Raw genomic sequence first — 18,145 nt, 5'->3', positions numbered from 1 at the left:
CGGCGGCAGCGGCAGGATGGTGAGCGGGGCGGCGGGGCGGGCCGGGACAGACAGACAGACACACGGGCAGACAGACAGCTCCTGGCAGGGGCCGACAGATAGACAGGTAGCTCCTGCTGGGGACAGATATGCAGACAGGTAGCTCCTGTCCTGCACCAACAGCTGCGGCCGGGGACAGACAAGCAGCCCCTGCTGGGGACGGACGGACAGACAGACGGGCAGCCCCTGCTGGGGAGGGACAGACAGACAGACGGGCAGCCCCTGCTGGGGACGGACAGACAGACGGGCAGACCCTTCTGGGGACGGATAGACACATGGGCAGCCCCTGCTGGGGACGGACAGACAGACAGACGGACAGCCCCTGCCGGGGACGGACAGACAGACGGGCAGCCCCGAGAGCAGGGGCTGAGCGCCGTGCCGTGCAGGGTGCTGACCCGCAGGCTGCGGGGCGCTCGCACCGCACCGCACCACGCGGGGCTGCTGCGCTCTGCCGGCGCTGCCCGGCCGCTCTCCCTCTCTCTCGGTACTGCCCCGCCGGTCTCTCTCTCTCTCTCTCCCGGCGCTGCCCGGTCCCGGGGGCTGGCGGGGCGAGCGCGGCACGGCCGGGCCCGCGGTGCCGCAGCCGGGCGCGGGTGCTGTGCCCGCGCCGCAGCGCCCGGCTCCGGCCGCGCACAGGGCACCCACGGCCGCCCCGCCTCGCTCCTTCTCTGCAAAACACCTCCGGCTGCGTGCTCTCCCGTGCTGAATGCTGGGGAAACGCTGAGGAAAACGCTGCGCTGTTTACTGAGAGATGTAATGGCTGTCCAACATTGCTTTCTCTTTAGGCCGTCAAGCATTATTCTTCTCTTGCAATATAGTAATTAGCAGAGCAATCTGAAATACAAAAAGGTGGCGTTTGAAAAACCAGTACATCCTCTCCATGTTCATATATTTGCTTTTGCAGTATGGATTTATAAACACGTGCCTGAAGTCTTTGGTGGTTGAAAAGTATGGTGAAGAAACGTGGGAAAAATTAAGGTAATGTGTTCCCAATAAATGTAGTGCATTGAAAGTGCTCAGGAATTCAGCAGCAGGAGACAGAATTTCTTATTGGTAAATGGTAGCTGATGTGTATCTCAAGTAATTATTAGGAGTAACTAAAAGGGCAAAAGCAAGAGTTTCTTGCCTTGTAACACTTCATCCTCTGATACTAATTTGTCCCAATTAATTTGTCATATCAGATAATTAAAGATGACATTTAGTCTTATAGACAATTTTGCAATAGACTTGCTGGCTCACAGTGACAATATTGAGAAGTAATTACACTGAAAAGATGTCATCCTTAATATAAAGTCAGTTTAATTGCAGTACTCAGAAAAGCATCTAAATCAGAATCATAGATCATCTGGTTCCAATCCCCTTGCCATGAGCAGGGAACCTTCCACAAGACCAGACTGATCGAAGTCCCATTCAATCTGGCCTTGTTATGGTTTGTCTAGTTTTTATGAGCTATAGGGTATTTCCAAGATACATAAATGGTACTTAGATGCCATATAATCCATCCACCATATATTATCATCCATTGAAGCAAATATTAAAAAAAAAAAATCAGCAGGTTTGGGAAGCCCCAAGAACTTGATATTGTGGCCACATTAAACAGAAAAACAGTAGACCAAAAGACAAACTAAGACTCCACTTGTTCTAGCACCCCACAGTATGATGTCCTAATCCTTGAAAGAGTTTACTGTAATACCATAATGTGAAATAGCAGAAATAGCGAGGTGGACACCACCATTCAGCCATGTAAAAGTAATTTAATTAATTTAAAGCACTTTAATATTAAACTTACATCATTAGGTGGAGTAGTGTGTTCCAATATAACGCTCGAGGGAGGTTGAGGAGTGCATTCACAGCAAACAGTATTTAGGAAATGCCACTTGGGTCACCCAGGCATGTTGTATTTACAGCACTGCTGAGACAAGAATATTGTCTTCTCTGTTGTAGGCTGCAGGCTGGAGTCCAGGATTCTTTCTTGACTTTTGAGGTGTACAAAGATGAGATCACAATGCAGCTTGTCGACAAAGCCTGCAAAGTATTAGGTATGTGTTAGCATGCCTCAAAAATGGATCATCCTGGGTCAAGCCTGAGACTGCAGCCCAGGTTTTGTCTCCTGTGCCCTTGGGAATGCCTTCTCTATATTGCAAATTTTCTGCCTTCAGTCTTAATCCACCTGACAGCATTGCAAGAACTTCCAACCCTTTCTTATTCCTTAAGGTATCTTTATTTTGCCAGGTGTTCCTGCTGACATTGTTCTGAGGGAGTTTGGAAAGTATTTCTTTGAATTCTGTAAGCGCTCAGGCTACGACCACATGCTGAGGACACTGGGTGGAAATCTCTATGAGTTCATAGAGAACCTGGATGCACTGCACAGCTACCTGTCCCTTTCTTACCAGGCAAGTCTGGGTAGTAACTGCTGAGCAGGTCTGCATGGACTGTGCCAGAGTTCACAGCACAAGGAACAGCACCTCATAGGTGTGAATAAACAATTAAAACAATCACCAAAGCATGTTCTCTTCTATGTTCTGAAACAGATTACTCTAAGTGTTAGGATAATTTCTAAAAATGATTGGTTTTGACTAGTCCTCAACATTAGATATTATTTTCTACATTGGCTGTAATGCCTAGCAGATTTTCTTCACAGGTGAGAATATTTAATTTTCTGTTTTTCAGCTTATTTATATTACAGTTTATATTAAGGCAGACATGCTTTTGTACAAGTGGAATTCATCAGTCTGCTTTCTGAAAAAGTAGACTTTTCCAAAAAAAAGATATTGAAGTTTTGTTTTTGGTTTTGTTTTTTTCCTCAGGAGATGAATGCACCATCTTTTAGAGTAGAAAAAAATGAAGATGGGTCAATGCATTTACATTACTATTCAGACAGAAGAGGTCTGTGCCATATTGTGCCAGGTAATGAGACTTAATGCAGAGTACAGATCAATGCAGTATGTGTGCAGAGTAATCATATATTTGCAGGTGCACTCAGAGTTCAGTATCTTTTTTCAGATGAGGTCTGGCCATGGAATTGAAGCCTGGTAAAGTGTCCAGCCTCTGAACTCATTATTTCCCTGCTGCCTGATCACTCCTAGCTCCCAGTAAATTTCATCAAAATTTGATTAAATTTTGGGTATGACAACCCAGTCCATAAATGTGCATTCGTGCTATAGAATTCCCTCCCTGGAAGAAGAATGCAAGTTCATGGTGTGTTAATGTGAGAATTAACTGTTTATTAATTCTCAGTGACTAGTGCTTTTTAAATGCCTGTGAGGTAGAAATTCTAGTTGAGTTGAAGACATTCATCTGCCTTGTAGTACATCCAGTCTGTGAAACTCCTACTGAACCCTGCTCCATACTGAATCTTTTACCAGCATTTACCAGCATCTCCAGAGCTGTGCTTATGCAAGAATTAGAGAGCTATAGTTCTGTAAGAGATGATCATATTCCTTTCTTTCATAAATGATGCTGAATTTAGAAGTTCATCAAAACTTCTCCCTTTGTCAAAACTTATTTGATATTGAAAGCACAGAATTATTTGGAATTTTAGACAGAGCTTTTGATGTCATTTTGATGTCCAGTATTTTGCCTAATACCTGACCAGAAATGAGAGAACTGATTGTGCATCTGCATGAAAGATATTTCCTTCCTTTCAAAATACAGTATTCTTCAATGACTGAAATAGATTGTATAGCAGAATCTCTTTAGACTCCCTGCACACTTTGGGTTGATGGGAATTCATGTCATTGCTCTATGGCTACTTGAGCACATTCTTCAGCTATCCTGCTGAGCTGCTCCTGGTGAAAATCAGCATTTGTCCTCAGCCAAGGCAAAAGCAGCATAACTTTGAAGCTGACCTCCTGTGAGCATATTCTCATCATGGCAGCTGTAGCAAGGACGACGTGTTGCTTTCTTCTTCCAGAGTTTTTTGGGAAAGTGATTTCTGAAACAGTGAAATTCCACTGGGGGCCCTCTAAAAGGGGAATTGAAAAGGTTTTGTTCTTGGCAATACCTTGTCTTTTGTTTCCCCTTCAGGAATCATCGGTGCAGCAGCCCTGGATTTTTTTAACATTGAGATTTCAATGAAAATAGTCAATCAAACAGAGGAAGAAGAAAGAACTGGGAAAAAAGAACATATTGTTTTTCTTGTCACTCAAAACCCTCTATTTCCGTGCAAGGAAAGAAATGAATTTTCTTCCTCATCTCGGTGTCTTGTTGACTCTGAAAAACAAATTGAGAACCAACTGAATAAAGAGGTATTTTAATATTCATTATCATCATATTACTAAAATGTATTTAAAATAAAAACACCCTTGAATTTCCCTTTGGATTTATTTCAACAGGACCTTGAAAAAGCCAAGAATGCAAATGGAGACAGAGGAAACTCTGTTTGTCCTGTTAAGAAAAGTCACTGGAAAACATTGAGAGGAATAATCACGTTAGGAAAAGGTGAGAGATCATTCAGAGGGAGCTCGTCGTCATTTCTGAGTCTCTTCAGCTAGAAAGTCAGTAAGCCTCCCTATCCCCACCCACCCATCCATTTTGAAGTTACCATTTATATTTCCTCTGCAACTTTTCAAAATGTTTCTGGTTAAGTTTCTTTCAGTTTGACATTGATGAGCAAAGAAAAATTGCAGATAATAAGCATGCTTAGTAATGACAGATACTTAAGTGGAATATGACCTGTCACTTTTGTCTCTTAAACAGGGCTTTCATCTGAAAAGCGTTCTTCTATAAAATGCCATTGTGTGGTGAATTTGATTCTTCATTCTCATGTCAGTTGGTTTAAGATGCTGAATTTAAAAGTGTGTTTTTTAACTTGGTTACTACTCCTTTCCAAAATTATCAACTGTAGTAAATTTTGAAAACAAAATTACATCCTCCACTACCAAAAGTCTCCTGCTAATCTTGTAATCTCTGTTCTTGCCTTTATATATTAGATGTTTATATATGTTTATAAAATGGAAGGAATTTTTCAGTTAGGATCTTTTGATTCCCCAAAAGGAATAAGAATCTAGCTCAGTATTGCCAAGATGTCTGCATTCTGGGATGAGTGAAAAATAGAACCTGGTAGCACCTGGTGCAGTGTCACATGCGTTACAAGGGCAGATATACTAAGTAAGAAATTAATATATATTTAAAATAAAATTTTAGACTAGCACTATTACTAAAAACAAAAAAAAATTCTTTAGCTAAAGGTGTGAGTTACCAAGAGCCAGATTTTGATAAGTTAAAAACCCACACTGGCTTCCCCTGAAGCAGTAAGAGGTTCTAAGTTTGCAATATTTTGCACCAGTCTCCTGAGTGACTTGAACATTTGTTCTCAGCAGAACGTACTGGAGTAACTATCATAGCTACCTTCAGGGGGAAAGAGATCACTGGAAGGAATCATCTTTTTGATTCTGGTGGGTTACTGGGAATCCAACTTTATGCCATGAAGATCAAAGGTTTTGGGATCTTCACTCAAAAAATGAGCTGTTTTGATATTTTACCCATTGTATTCCTTTAACAAAAATATCTGCTAGTAAGCATACACTACTCTGTAGATTTGTGACCCTTTTGTAAAAAACCTCAGGGTAAGTAAAATAGAAACCAAACAATAATTCTGTCTCTGTTCTATGGACATTGTACGTATGGTTTATTGTACAGGAGACTAAAACCCAGATCACACTGATTTTTTTCTCTTAGTGTTCCTTAGTAGCTGGCAAAGTGTATTAAACCCACTTCTGTGCACGTTTTTGTGGGATGTGCCCGTGTTATATTGCTATGGCGTCTGCAGATTCATGGAGAAGTAACATCTACAGTTGTTCATCTATTCTTATTTTTTCTACATAATTTCATGCATCTAGTGCTTTGTGTTTTTTGTGTGCTTAAGTTTTAAACACTCAGTCAACTCAGATTAGTTGGTAATCAGCTGTGGATTACACTGCAGAGCATTTAGCACAGATGGGGGCACATTTCTGGGCCCATGCACTGTTTGATTTGTCTTCACTGACTGTGATATAGGGTCCTGTCTCACTGAGTGGTAAAAAGTCATGCTGATTGGTTTTATGAAGTGCAGCCTGATTTTAAATCTACACATTTGTCTCGCCACAGGTAAGCTCCTGAGAGGATTTGATCCTGTTTATCCCAAGAGCCTCTGGATTGACACAAAAACATTTTGCAATGGACTTCCTTTTCATATGGTTTTTGACAAAGAGGTAGGACAGGCATGTGGTCAGGGCCCTTAGTTTGCATAAACCTCAGAGTAATTTCCCTTTGTTTTGACTGTCCTACAGTTCCCTGCTGCGTGCTCTGTGTGCGGTGCACACTCACAGGATTTGCAGAAATACTCTGTTCAGAGACATGCTCTGTGTCACTGCACATAGGGATCTCCTTTGAATTCATTGAGTTTGCATGTCTGAAACATCTGCAGATATGCCAGCAAGGTTTATTGCAGCAGTCTATCTGTCAGCAAATAGCAAGCAGAATTTTTTGAGGTTTCTGATCACCTTCCTGTCCCTGGATATACCAGAGCCATGTTCCATCCTTTAAACTGGCTTTGCATTTGCAGTTTCCTGCTCTCCCAGTTACTAATTTGTCCCCAGGCTTGTCCCAAGCTCCTTGTGTTTCCTGAGTCTACTCCTACATGCTTCTGCTGGGAAAGCCCAGCCACCTACTGCATCAGGCAGCATGCAGCCCCTCTGGGACCCCCAAATCTCTTTACCTTCTGGGGCAGGACTGTCTCCTCTCCTGGTCACACATCCTCTGCAGCCCTTGGCAGGGCTGCCCTCTGGCTGCTTCCCAGCTCGCCTGGCTTCCCACCAAGCTACAGGTCCTCCTGCTCTGAACCCTGTGCAGAGAATATTGGCTTGAGACAGGAGCAAAGAAGGGAGAAGCTGAGGATGGGACAGCAGAAGAACACTGAATCCATTCCCCTCAAGGAACACGTTTTGGCATTGTGCAGGTTGAGATACCAGAACATATAATCTGCTTCATGGCATTGCCCACATCAGCCAAAATAAAGAGTCTTAAACCTTTCAAGAAGGCCAGTATGCATAATTTAATAAAATTACTAGTGTGCAATGAAGAGAAGTCCTACACCCATTACTGGTAGCCAGGTCAGAGCTTCAATAACCAATGACAAGCAGAGAAGAATGTTTCTGCAGAATTTAAGAGCTCATGTATGGTCAGCAGAGGAAAGGAAAATGACTAAACCTTTACACTTCGTTAAGAGAAAGTAACCCGTGGCATCTATTAGAAAATTAATATTTGCCAAGCCATTTTATGCCACAGTTATTTTCATTTTGGAATACAGGACGCTCCAGTATCTCAAATTTTCTCCTGCAAAATTCTCAAATTTTCTCCTGTAAGGCTGTTTGTGAGGCCCACACAAATGCAAACAGTGATAATAGCAGGTAGTTTTGGGGGTTTTTCACAATTGACAGGAAGGAACATTTTAATAGCAACATTCCTTTCTTGGGCTTTGTCTTGCTGTGAAGGGCAGGCTTTCAGGGCTGTGTAGCACTACAGTGACAAGATAGAAACTGCTCAGAAATAAGCCATGTGCTCTAGAAAAGCTGAGTGTGTGGAAATGTGTGAACAGTTGCTTGGTCTGAATCCAAAGGGACATGAGGTGTAACATTGGTCCATGTTTTCTTTTTAAGCTCAAAGTGAAGCAAGCTGGGGTGAGCATTCAGAAGATTGTACCTGGCCTTCAGACCATGGGCATCTGCTTGGATCAGTACTTCAGGATCGTCCACCCAGAAGTACCCTTCACCATCTCCAGCATTCAGAAATTCATCAACAGCCAATTTGTTTTCCAGACTAGAAGAGAGATGATGCCTGAGTCATGGAAAGAACGGCCAATGCTGGAGCTGAGAGGTACTTCAGTGTTTGCAATAGAATAAGTGCTCGTATTAGATCAGGAATTAGGCTGAGGTGCACTCCTGACCTCCCTCCAGTCCTATAGATAGCCTTTGGGCAGTGAGGAGATTAGATGGGTCTGCTTAGAGAAGCAGTAGATGCTTGTACACAAATTCTGCTATCACCTCACCAGATTTGGAAGGCTTTCAGTCAGAAGCAGCAACTCTGCTCCTATTTGAAAGGCTTAGAAATATGGTGATTTTCTGATGCTGCAAAACCCACATATGAATACATGGTTTGTTCTTAATTTATGCCTTTGAGGGGAGTTATTTGCTGCTGGCTGGGTTTCCAGTGTGATTAAAAATAGATTAGTTCTCTGTGCTTTTATTTTTTGTAGCACATTTTCAGGTTCTGTCTTCACACACCCCCCCAAAGCCACGTAAGAGAGTTTACCAGTTAAAATTATCTCAGCAAAAGAGATATTGTATTTGCTTTATTTTTACTGAGAGGACTGATTATGGGATGATCCTCTGCTTGGTGTAATTAACTATAATGGCATTTGGTTTAATTGTTCTGTGACTTCAGTTTTTCTTTTCTGAACTATGTAATGGGAGCTAATTTTCTCTTGTCTCCTTTCACCTTTATGTAATGAGTGTCAAAATCTTGTTTTCCTGAGATTCAGAAAAAAATTAAGCATTTAGGGACAACCTTGAAAAAAGTAATGCCACCAAAACAAGGAACTTTGACCAGCCATGGGTACAATTGTACTTTCCCTTATCCTCTAGGGGTTAGTTCACATGTATTTCTGATGTTTCAATCCTCTTAGTTTTAAAGCTGTTCATCCAGTAGCCATGGGGATGAGGTGAGGGAGAAAGAAAGAAATAGGAATTCCTATGTTGCTGTTTAGAAAACAATGATACTTATGAAGTAAGATAATAATAACAACAACAACAACAATAACAATAACAATCAGAGTCAAAATCAAACCTCAAGCAAAACCCAAAAAACTAGATTCCCCACCAAAAATCCCTTTTACCTTTCAGGCATTTTTGTAACTGCTTATTTAGATTATGATAGTAACTGAAAGCTTCAATTTCCAGGGAGAAAAGTGCCATTGACTTTACTGGGACACAAACTATGCACTGTAAAATTAAACTTCAAATGCTTTGCTTAATCACTGTGAGTCTCAGTTCCCCAGTGCACAATTCTGACTGACTGGCTTCGGAAACAGTCCAAGAATAGGAGGAGAGGAGGGAAGGATGTGGAGAGGAGCAGAAAGGAGAGGAGAGATGTTGTGAGCACTGAATTTCCTCATTAGGAGGAGGGACTTGAATCCTAGCTGGGCTCTGCCCAGCACCTGCAATGAGGGAATGACTTCTTCCTGGGTTCCAAAATTTTGTTATTGCCTCCTCTGAACAAGTTCACCTCGAATTCCTAGGAAATAGATTCCTGTGACCATCCAGACCCTACAGAAACCCACCGACCTTAGAACTCATCCCCTAGGATTAACTCCAGTAATGCAGAGCACCCTGTGAAAGGCCAGAGTGCTGAAAAGCCTTGCCAACGGCGGTTCCCCACAGGGCAGATGATGTGGATGGAGCCCCTGCAGTGCATGCTGTACCTCTGCTCGCCGTTGCTGCGCACGCTGCACGAGCTGGAGGAGCGGCAGATGCACATCGCCGACATCGCGCCCCACGACGTCACCAGGGACTTGATTCTCCTCAACCAGCAGCGCCTGGCAGAGATGGAGCTCTCCAGCCAGCTGGAGAGGAAGAAGGAAGAGCTGCGCATCCTGTCCAAGCACCTGGAGGAGGAGAAGAAGAAGACTGAGGCTCTGCTCTATGCCATGCTTCCCCAGCACGTGGCCAACCAGCTGAAAGAGGGCAAGCGAGTTGAGGCAGGTGAATGAGCAGGGTGCATTTGGGATGTGTGATCTGTGCAGCAGGGGGTGGGGATGGAGACTGGGGTGCTGGCACAGCCCCTTTGCCACTGCCCTGGAGTCCATTCTCCACTTGGTGACATCCATGCGTAGGAGGAGGATCACAGACCCTAATTTCTCTGATAATAAAAATTAGGCTATTCTTTCAAAGAAAGCTTTGGTAACTCTTTGCTAAAATTTTTCCTTAGGTGGTGAAAGGTGGTAGTGTTGCCCATTCAGTGAACAAAATTCAGTTTTTCAGCAGTAATCTGAGATTTTGGTTTTAACATGGGTATATAGGAGGACGAGGGCTCAGAAATGAAGGGAGTAAAGAAAGTGGTCTTTGCCAGAAAATTCTCCTAGTACCTTTATGCTATTTATAAATGTAGGATTGTGATGATTCCCATTGTTACTAAGGGTAGCAATAATATGCTTAAATTCCCTTTAGTGAGCACATATATGAAATTAGGGATAACGAGTTCAGTATTTCCTGTATATGGTGTATTCACATGTTTGGGTTGTTTCAGATGTGCAATTATTCCTATATTGATACACTCTGACACCTCTCCTTCCTCTCAGCACCCATGTATGATTATTACATATCAGAGGCCACAGAATGGCCTCTGATATGTAATAATCATACATGGGTGTATGATTATTACATATAATAATCAAGCAAGTCTCAAACAGATACTGTGATTGTGCAGCCATTACAAATACCACTGCTCTTTCTGCCCACAGGAGAGTTCAAGGAGTGCACTATATTGTTCAGTGATGTGGTGACCTTTACCAACATCTGTGCCCAGTGTGAGCCTATTCAGATAGTTCTCATGTTAAATTCAATGTACCTGAGGTTTGACAGACTGACCACAGTGCATGATGTGTACAAGGTAGGTACTGATCAAAAAAGGCTGCAGAAATTTTTGCTGGGCTTTTTTTTGTTGTTGTTGTTGTTTGTTTGGGGTTTTGTTTGTTTTGGTTTAAAATCTACTTAAGTCCTTGTCACCACAGCATGATTGTTGATTAAACCATAAAATATGACCTTTTTGTAGTGGCCACACAAACTGAAAAACAGGGAGAAGTGGACATTATTGGATAGGAGCTCAACTTCTATCATAGGCTAAAGCCTCTTTCCACAGTGCTAATGCCAGAATGGCTCTTCTTTCTTATCTCTCTCTCTCCCTCCTTTCTCAAGTGCCTATCCAACATGAATAATTTGCCTAGTTCTTTTATTTGAACCTCTTCTAAATAGTTCACTTTGTCATTGTCTCTTTTGGTGAGAAGTAGCATTATAGACAATAGCCAGACAACAGCTAGACTTCTGTTTCATGGAGATCTTCAGCAATGGTATCCTCTGCTGCCAACCCCACAGAGCATCAATTAGACCTAGACTGTGCATGTGGTCTCCAAACTGTGCTGGAAAGATCAGAGCCCTGGCTGGTCTGTAATAATAGTGTTGCTAACACTTCCAGAGGTACCAGATTTGATGTGCTGAAGAACAGTTCCTAAGTTTCTGTCTGTCCTCAGCTCATGAAATATTTAGGAAGGCAGAAATAGTAAAGAGTGAAATCCAAATCTCATTTATTCTTTGCTCAGGCAAGGCTTGCAGTTCATCCCACAGCAAATTGTACTGGGAAATCAGAAGCATTTCTTCCTTGGCAAGGAATCTGTATTCAATAATTGAAGAATTCAGGATATGGCCCACAGATTTCAGGATGAATTAGCATCAAATTCTATCTAAATCATCCATCATAAGTAAATGATATGTCACTATAATAATCTCCTTTTGAAGCCTGTATATAACTCCTATTAATATTGGAGGAAGTTACGGGGTACAGAGAGCAAGGATGAGATTACTATTGCAGGGAACTGGGAAAGCAATGAAATAGTGACATTGATCAAAGAAACTTGGCCCAAGCTTATAAACATCTGAAGTTATGAATAAATCTTTTTAAATTAAATCTTCTACTATGGCTGAAAAATAATTAGGGTATCTATTTGCATTAGCAGCTTTTTACAGTTGTTTTTAATTTGTTACAGAAAACTACTGGCATCACTGTGGGTTTGGCTGTCTGATAGAAGGCATGGACAGGAACACATTCTTTGAGATTGAAGTGCTGAACTGTTTTAAGTCATCGTGTTAATGAACAAACCCAAATATTATGTTTCCACCCTCCTATTGGTGTTAATATTTAAGAAAGTCTAATTTAGTCTAATCTAAAAGATCTCTTTTTTACTGATGATAAATGGGCCAGTGGAACCTCATAAGAGCATTTTAGAAAATTTCATTACCGTGTAACAGGCTTTTACAGTGGATTTTGAACATTTAAGAATTTTCTTTTTCAAACAGGTCTGTTCTATTCCCAGCAAAATTTCTGTTACAGGATCAAAATACAAAGCATTTCTCAGGTACTTTAGCATGTATTTCAAAGAGACTGGGTGCCTGAAGGAGGACAAACCCTTCAGCATTTGTCTCACAGGCTGCAGCTGTTGTGGGAAAACAGCTGGTTGTAAGGAAGGATGTTCCCAAATTGTTTAGCTCACATTGTGTTCTGTGAGATTCTGGAGACTGGAGGTTCCTTAATTTTGTGTGAACCCCTTAATCATAATCAACAGTGAATGGGCACCCTTGCTTTCTTGTGACTATTAAAAAATAAATCTCTCTCAAACAAGAAATACGCTTTTAGCACCAATTGTGAATGACACTAATTAACAGCACTCATCTGCCAGGTGACCTCCTGGCTCAGGAGGCTGTGCCTCGGGCTGGCTCTTTGCATAGACCCAGCTCTGCCCTGGGTACGGGGAAGGCAAACAGTCTGCACTGTTGCAGCCTTTCTTGCAGCCCTTCCTCCTTAGGGTCTCTCACACTGATATCTAAAGTGGGTCAAGTGAGCAGGGACAGAATGCGATGGAATTTTTAGCGTGAAGTGAAGCAAAGGACCTCCATCTCAAGGAAACTCATGTGTGCTAAAGCTTTTCAGTGACTGGAAGCATCTTTTAAGAGAAAGGGGCAGTTGGTGCAGATGAGAAGAGCCCTGAAGAGCAAACCACTAACCTGAGTGAGGTGCAGCTGGCATGCTCATGTGCTTGTCCCTCTCAATTAAAGGTGGAGACGATTGGAGATGCCTACATGGTGGTGGGGGGGGTCCCTGTGCCTGTACCCACTCACGCAGAGCGAGTTGCTAATTTTGCCTTGGGCATGATAATGGCAGCCAAAGGAGTACAGAACCCAGTTTCTGGAAATCCTATCCAAGTAAGTTAACACAAAGGTGCATGTGTGTCTGTCTGCTTCTTGTGCTGAGCTTCTGCTTAATGTATTGCAGCAGCACCTCAAAGAGCTGCTTCTGACTCCTCTTTGGCTCTGGGCAAGGCCCATGTGGGCACATTTCCATGAGGAGCCTCTCCCTGTGGATATTTGATATATTCTGGCGTCCAGTGTTTTGTTGAGATGAACTTTTCGGTGGCTGGATAGCATTAAGAAAGATGTTAAATAACAAGTGACATTTCTGGGGGGTGTTTTATCTTTGTAAAGATTCGAGTTGGGATCCATACAGGTCCTGTCCTGGCGGGGGTTGTTGGAGAAAAGATGCCTCGTTACTGCTTGTTTGGGGACACGGTGAACATCGCCTCCCGGATGGAGAGCCACGGCGTCCCCAGCAAAATCCACCTCAGCTCCAGTGCCTACCAGTGAGTAACTGAGGGAAGCCTCACCTGCTCAAATCCACTGCCTTGGCAGCTGCACCTTTCGGTGTGGATGGGGCTTAGTCACTCATTTAAGCAGCTTGTAAAGGGAAGTCACTGCTTGTAAAGAGTCTTATTTTTTTCCTAGTTATTCCAAATGTACTTAATATATAGGAGCAGAGGTTTGAGAGGGCAAAATATTAAAAAAAAAACAACTGTCATGACTTACTTGGAAATACTGATAAATTGATGTAGGTGCTAGAAAGACAGTCAGAACATCTAGAACATAACAAAAGGCTTAAAATCTCTCTGAGCACCATAATTTGTAGTGAAACATTCATTTACACTTACTAAAGATTAATTGCATAAACAGCTATCCTCTTCATGCTGTAATTTACTTTACTTTTTGTAATTTACTTTTTTTACAAACACATGTTTGTAAAAAATTAATTCTACGTTTCCAAGAACTTTATGTATGCATAAAATCTGAATGCAACAGTGGAAGCAAAGACAAACTGCAAAAGAAGGAGTACAACAACATTGTCTGGGCACATAGGAATGATGTTGGGAAAATGAGAACTCAGCTGGCACTGAAATGGGAAACAAAGTTCAAAGGCAGTCAGAGGAGCTGTGCAATGTTAGAACATAAATAGAAACATGGACCTGCTGTGGCAGGTGATTTAGTGACAGTGCCCTGAAGAAAGGCTGAGTTACTCAAGGCCTCTCTTGCTTTGGTCTTCACTGATGAGTTCTTCAAGGTCCCTGCACCAAGGTCAGGGTTCAAGGAGCAGGTGAACTATGAGTACTGGAAGAGGATCAGAGCAGGGATCTTTTGAGACATCTCAATCTACAGAAATGCATGGGAGCAGCAGGGATCTGAGGTGATGAGAGCTGGGTGGTGGCACTGCAGAGCTGCTGGCTGTCAGCACCGTAGCAGCTGAAGAAAGCTACAGCTGTATGGAAAAATGGCAAGGGGACGTGGGGAAACTGCAGGCTGATCAGCCTCGTGTCAGTCCCAGAGCAAATCAAATGGTCATTTTTGGACACATGAAAAAGGCAGTTGGGAATAGCAAATCTGGATGTAAAATAAATTAGTTAATCATGCTTGACAGACCTGATTGCCTTCTCTGATGAAATGACTGGGGATAATTCTGTCTAGCTGATATTGGCTACCTCAGTTCTTAATTTCTATTTACTGGTAAGTAAGAGCCCTCCACCCTACCAAAGTATTTGACTATGTGATCCATTAATTTTTGATCAGGCTGTATGTGTAATGCTATGAAAGCACAGCAGGCTTGAATAAACAGTTGAAACAAATCCTCAGTTGTTCACAAATTGAGACTCTTTTCCCCAGACTGTTATGATTTGATCACTCAGCTCTTTGAAAACATCAGTGTCATTTTTGCTTGTCTTGAATTTTCATGTGTCATTTTGCTTCTGATACTTTAGGTGCCTAAAATACAAGAATTTTGAGATTACTGAAAGAGGAGAAATAGAAGTAAAAGGCAAAGGGAAAATGCACACCTACTTCCTCATTAGAAATAAATCTGCAACTGAGAATGAGATTATGGGAAGGCCAATGAAAGACTTAGATTCTGGCCATGAATCCGTTCAGTCCTTTCCAGAAGGCAAGATTGAAACTGTACCAAGTTCTCATCAGCCAGGTAGAGTCAACTCAACACATATTTTCCTCCTTGAACAAATGAACATTAATACAATCCAATTAAATGTCCTTTTGTGTTCTTCTTTCAGCTACTCAGACCCAGCAAAAGAAGGACCAGACCCCAGCTATTGCAATGAAGTATGTTGATGGCCCCACGGATGCACAAAACAGCCTCAAAAGGAGAAACCAGATGAAAGCTGGAGATTTAACAGGTAGTTATTTAGTTACCATGTCACAAAGATGACAGAACTAGAAAGTAACTGAGGCTTAATCTTGCAAGTTCTTTACATTAATCTTCTAAATAACCATAGTTTGTCAAGCCAGACATTCATGCCAACATGTACACATTATCCTTCCGCACAATCCTTAGGGCCAGACAACTTTCACCTTTGGAGCAATCCCAGGTGTTGGTTGGCACTAGTGAGAAAGAAGCTGACAGAGCTGTCAAACCCCAGAGCCCTTCTGGGAGCGCAGATAGAATGGATAAATGTTAGACATCTCTTCACAGGGACAGACCCATGGAGTGTTCATGTACACATCTTTTCCTAGGAAAGATGTAGTTATGGGGAAGCCTTACCAACTCAAGAGAGACCCCAGTCCTGCCTGCTGCAGGAGTCAGAAGGATTTATTGCCATGCTTATGTTCTGTGACCAAAGTTCATTGTCCTTTGAAGTAGCTGATACTGAGATAACAGATTTGATGCCATAACAACCTAATCTAATGCAGCAAGTCTTGTAGTTCTATTTGTGTGTTTTGTGGATTTTAAACAGACTAAATATGTTGTCACTAATTACTGGAAAATATTTTACTGCCTTCCCTCCCACCTGCTTAGATGTGGTGGTTAATCTAGTATGTGGTGTGCTGACAAACAGAAACCTCTCTGGTCCTTAAAAACTCACCGTGCAGGAGTATTTCCTTTCAGGCAAAACTTGTGATTCCAAAAGCGATGGGAGTCTCCATGGCAACCAGCATGCAGATGATGGTCCTCGTCCTCCAAACCAGGGAAGAGTCAAACCTGCTGCTGAAGAGCCACAGAATAGAAATGTTCGCTCTAATTTTTGCACTTTACTCTAAGTTTCTTACTTTTACATTAAACAGAGAAATTTTATTATGATTTTGTGCATTTTGCTGTTATGGGACTGATTTTGTATATGAGTACCACATGATTTTGTAAAAAACAAAAGAAGAAAAAAGACATTTCATCACAGTTTTCAGTAAAAATAAAGCAGTGGAGGAAATTTTTGTAATCCATCTACATGGGCCGTACAATACTTCCAGTCGAGAAAGAAACCCTTGCAGGATGCTTTGAAGATGCATTTTCAGCCTGTGCCACATCTTTGAATATCCTTGTGTAAAAATCATGTGTTGGTATCTGGTGCAGCAATTGAGAAAGAGGTGACTCATCCAGCTAGAAATATTCCTACTCAAATGAGCACTTGCCATAAAAGAAACATTCCCTGAAGTGACCATCTGTCTTGACTCCAGCACAGCCAACAACTTCCCCATGTATGGTTAGCAGCATTCCACCTGTGTTTTAACTGCAAACAGCTTAATTTCTCGACTAATCTTTGGTTGTGTAAAGGCATTAGGAAGTAGAAGTGCAGAATGATCTAAAACAACGTGTATTTTTGCATCCTGAAGAGAGAATAATGTGTACTTGATAGCAGCCAACAGAAGAAAAGAGCACCTGTGCTCTCTGAACCAGCCATACATACTGTGCACAGAAGGACATGGAAATGGTGGAGCGACAGAGCATCAGATTTGTCACAGTGCTGAAGGACTGTTCAAGGCCTGCAACCTATTTGAGACCTTCAAATGAGTTTCAAGTTTATTTTTCATTTTTGTCACCCCAGCTGGACAGAAAAAAAAAAACAAAACAAAAAAACCAAAAAAAAAACAAACAAAAAAAAAAAACAACAAAAAACAAAAAAAATAAAGGACTGCAGAAGGAGACTGTCCGTGCTGGAATTAATGTTGCTAGCATCATTGAAAACAACAGCTTGAGAGATCAGCATTACCTGAGCATTATCAGAGGGTGCCCAACTGGAATACTTCTGTGCTAATATATTCTTAGACTGGGCTTGATCAGAAATGGGAGAGAAAAATTGAAGCTCATTTGTCAGGTATCTCAGAGAGAGGAGCAAAAATACAGTGGATATAAAGGTTATAGACAATTTGGTGCATCATAAATTGTGCTCTCACTCCTATAAATGGAGCTTGGAATAGGTGGGTGACTTTGACAGAAGATGTGCCCTGCACACTGATTTATTACCTTTGGCTGTGGATTCATTGACTAAGGATGCAGGCATGAGACCAATGTGAACTCTGGGCAAGAACTCACTGGAGGAGGTGATAAAGTTACTCCTCTCTGACAGTCTGGAGCATCACATTTCCACCTCTGTGTCTGCAGCAAGAGCAAGGCTCTTTAAGCACCAGACAGAGAGCCAAGACTGATGAAAGGCATCTCCTCCTCTTTATAGTATAGCCAGATGAAATTTCACCTGGTTGGATTTTTTTTTCCAAATCTCTGAGCTGGGCAGCTCAGTCTAGAGGAACAATTAGTGCAATTAGAGCAGCAGAGGAGGATGCACAGAGTGAAGCCATCGGTGCTGTTCTCCACTGAAGAGGTGTTCCAGGGGTTTGCCAGGTGTGGTCCTGTGCAATGAATGCCTGTTAGCTTTTGGAGCACCTCATAAGCACATGCTCTGGCTCAGCTTCCTCCAGAAGAGATCCATTGAACACTTGCTTTGCTTAAATTTGCCCTTCTTGCTCTGAGCAATCTCTGGGTGATTAATATTGGGATGTTTTAATTGCCAGTAAGTGCTCCATGGTAAGTTCCTTCATGCTGTCCTGTGGTACAAATGGTGTGCTCAGTGGTTTCTCTGTGGCAGCTGCTGCAATCTGGTCCTCCTGGAGGTGCAGAGCTGGGTCAAATCTGCACAACTGCTTCTAAAAATTAATGTGCCTGTGCATCATCCTGTGTTCTTAAATCTGTAGGCACTTCTAAA

General features: G+C 42.2%; 1 protein-coding gene across 1 annotated transcript in view; it reads left to right on the top strand.

The window, feature by feature from the left end:
* Positions 1–16,974, top strand: part of LOC121357919 (guanylate cyclase soluble subunit beta-2-like) — a 17,340-nt gene extending 366 nt beyond the window's left edge. The window contains exons 2-16 of the mRNA XM_041475637.1: positions 944–1,017; positions 1,984–2,078; positions 2,272–2,432; positions 2,847–2,946; positions 4,066–4,286; positions 4,374–4,479; positions 6,127–6,230; positions 7,677–7,893; positions 9,456–9,776; positions 10,535–10,683; positions 12,900–13,046; positions 13,326–13,480; positions 14,924–15,138; positions 15,227–15,349; positions 16,060–16,974. Of these exons, the coding sequence (XP_041331571.1) occupies positions 944–1,017; positions 1,984–2,078; positions 2,272–2,432; positions 2,847–2,946; positions 4,066–4,286; positions 4,374–4,479; positions 6,127–6,230; positions 7,677–7,893; positions 9,456–9,776; positions 10,535–10,683; positions 12,900–13,046; positions 13,326–13,480; positions 14,924–15,138; positions 15,227–15,349; positions 16,060–16,211 (2,340 nt within the window). The 3' untranslated portion in view covers positions 16,212–16,974. The remainder of the gene's footprint in view (positions 1–943; positions 1,018–1,983; positions 2,079–2,271; positions 2,433–2,846; positions 2,947–4,065; positions 4,287–4,373; positions 4,480–6,126; positions 6,231–7,676; positions 7,894–9,455; positions 9,777–10,534; positions 10,684–12,899; positions 13,047–13,325; positions 13,481–14,923; positions 15,139–15,226; positions 15,350–16,059) is intronic.
* The last annotated feature ends 1,171 nt before the right edge of the window (positions 16,975–18,145 follow it).

The sequence above is a fragment of the Pyrgilauda ruficollis genome, unplaced genomic scaffold (genome assembly GCF_017590135.1).
Source record: "Pyrgilauda ruficollis isolate IOZ18807 unplaced genomic scaffold, ASM1759013v1 scaffold36, whole genome shotgun sequence".
Lineage (NCBI taxonomy): Eukaryota > Metazoa > Chordata > Aves > Passeriformes > Passeridae > Pyrgilauda > Pyrgilauda ruficollis.
Note: the sequence above shows the minus strand (reverse complement) of the source record. Positions and strands in the feature narration are given on the sequence as shown.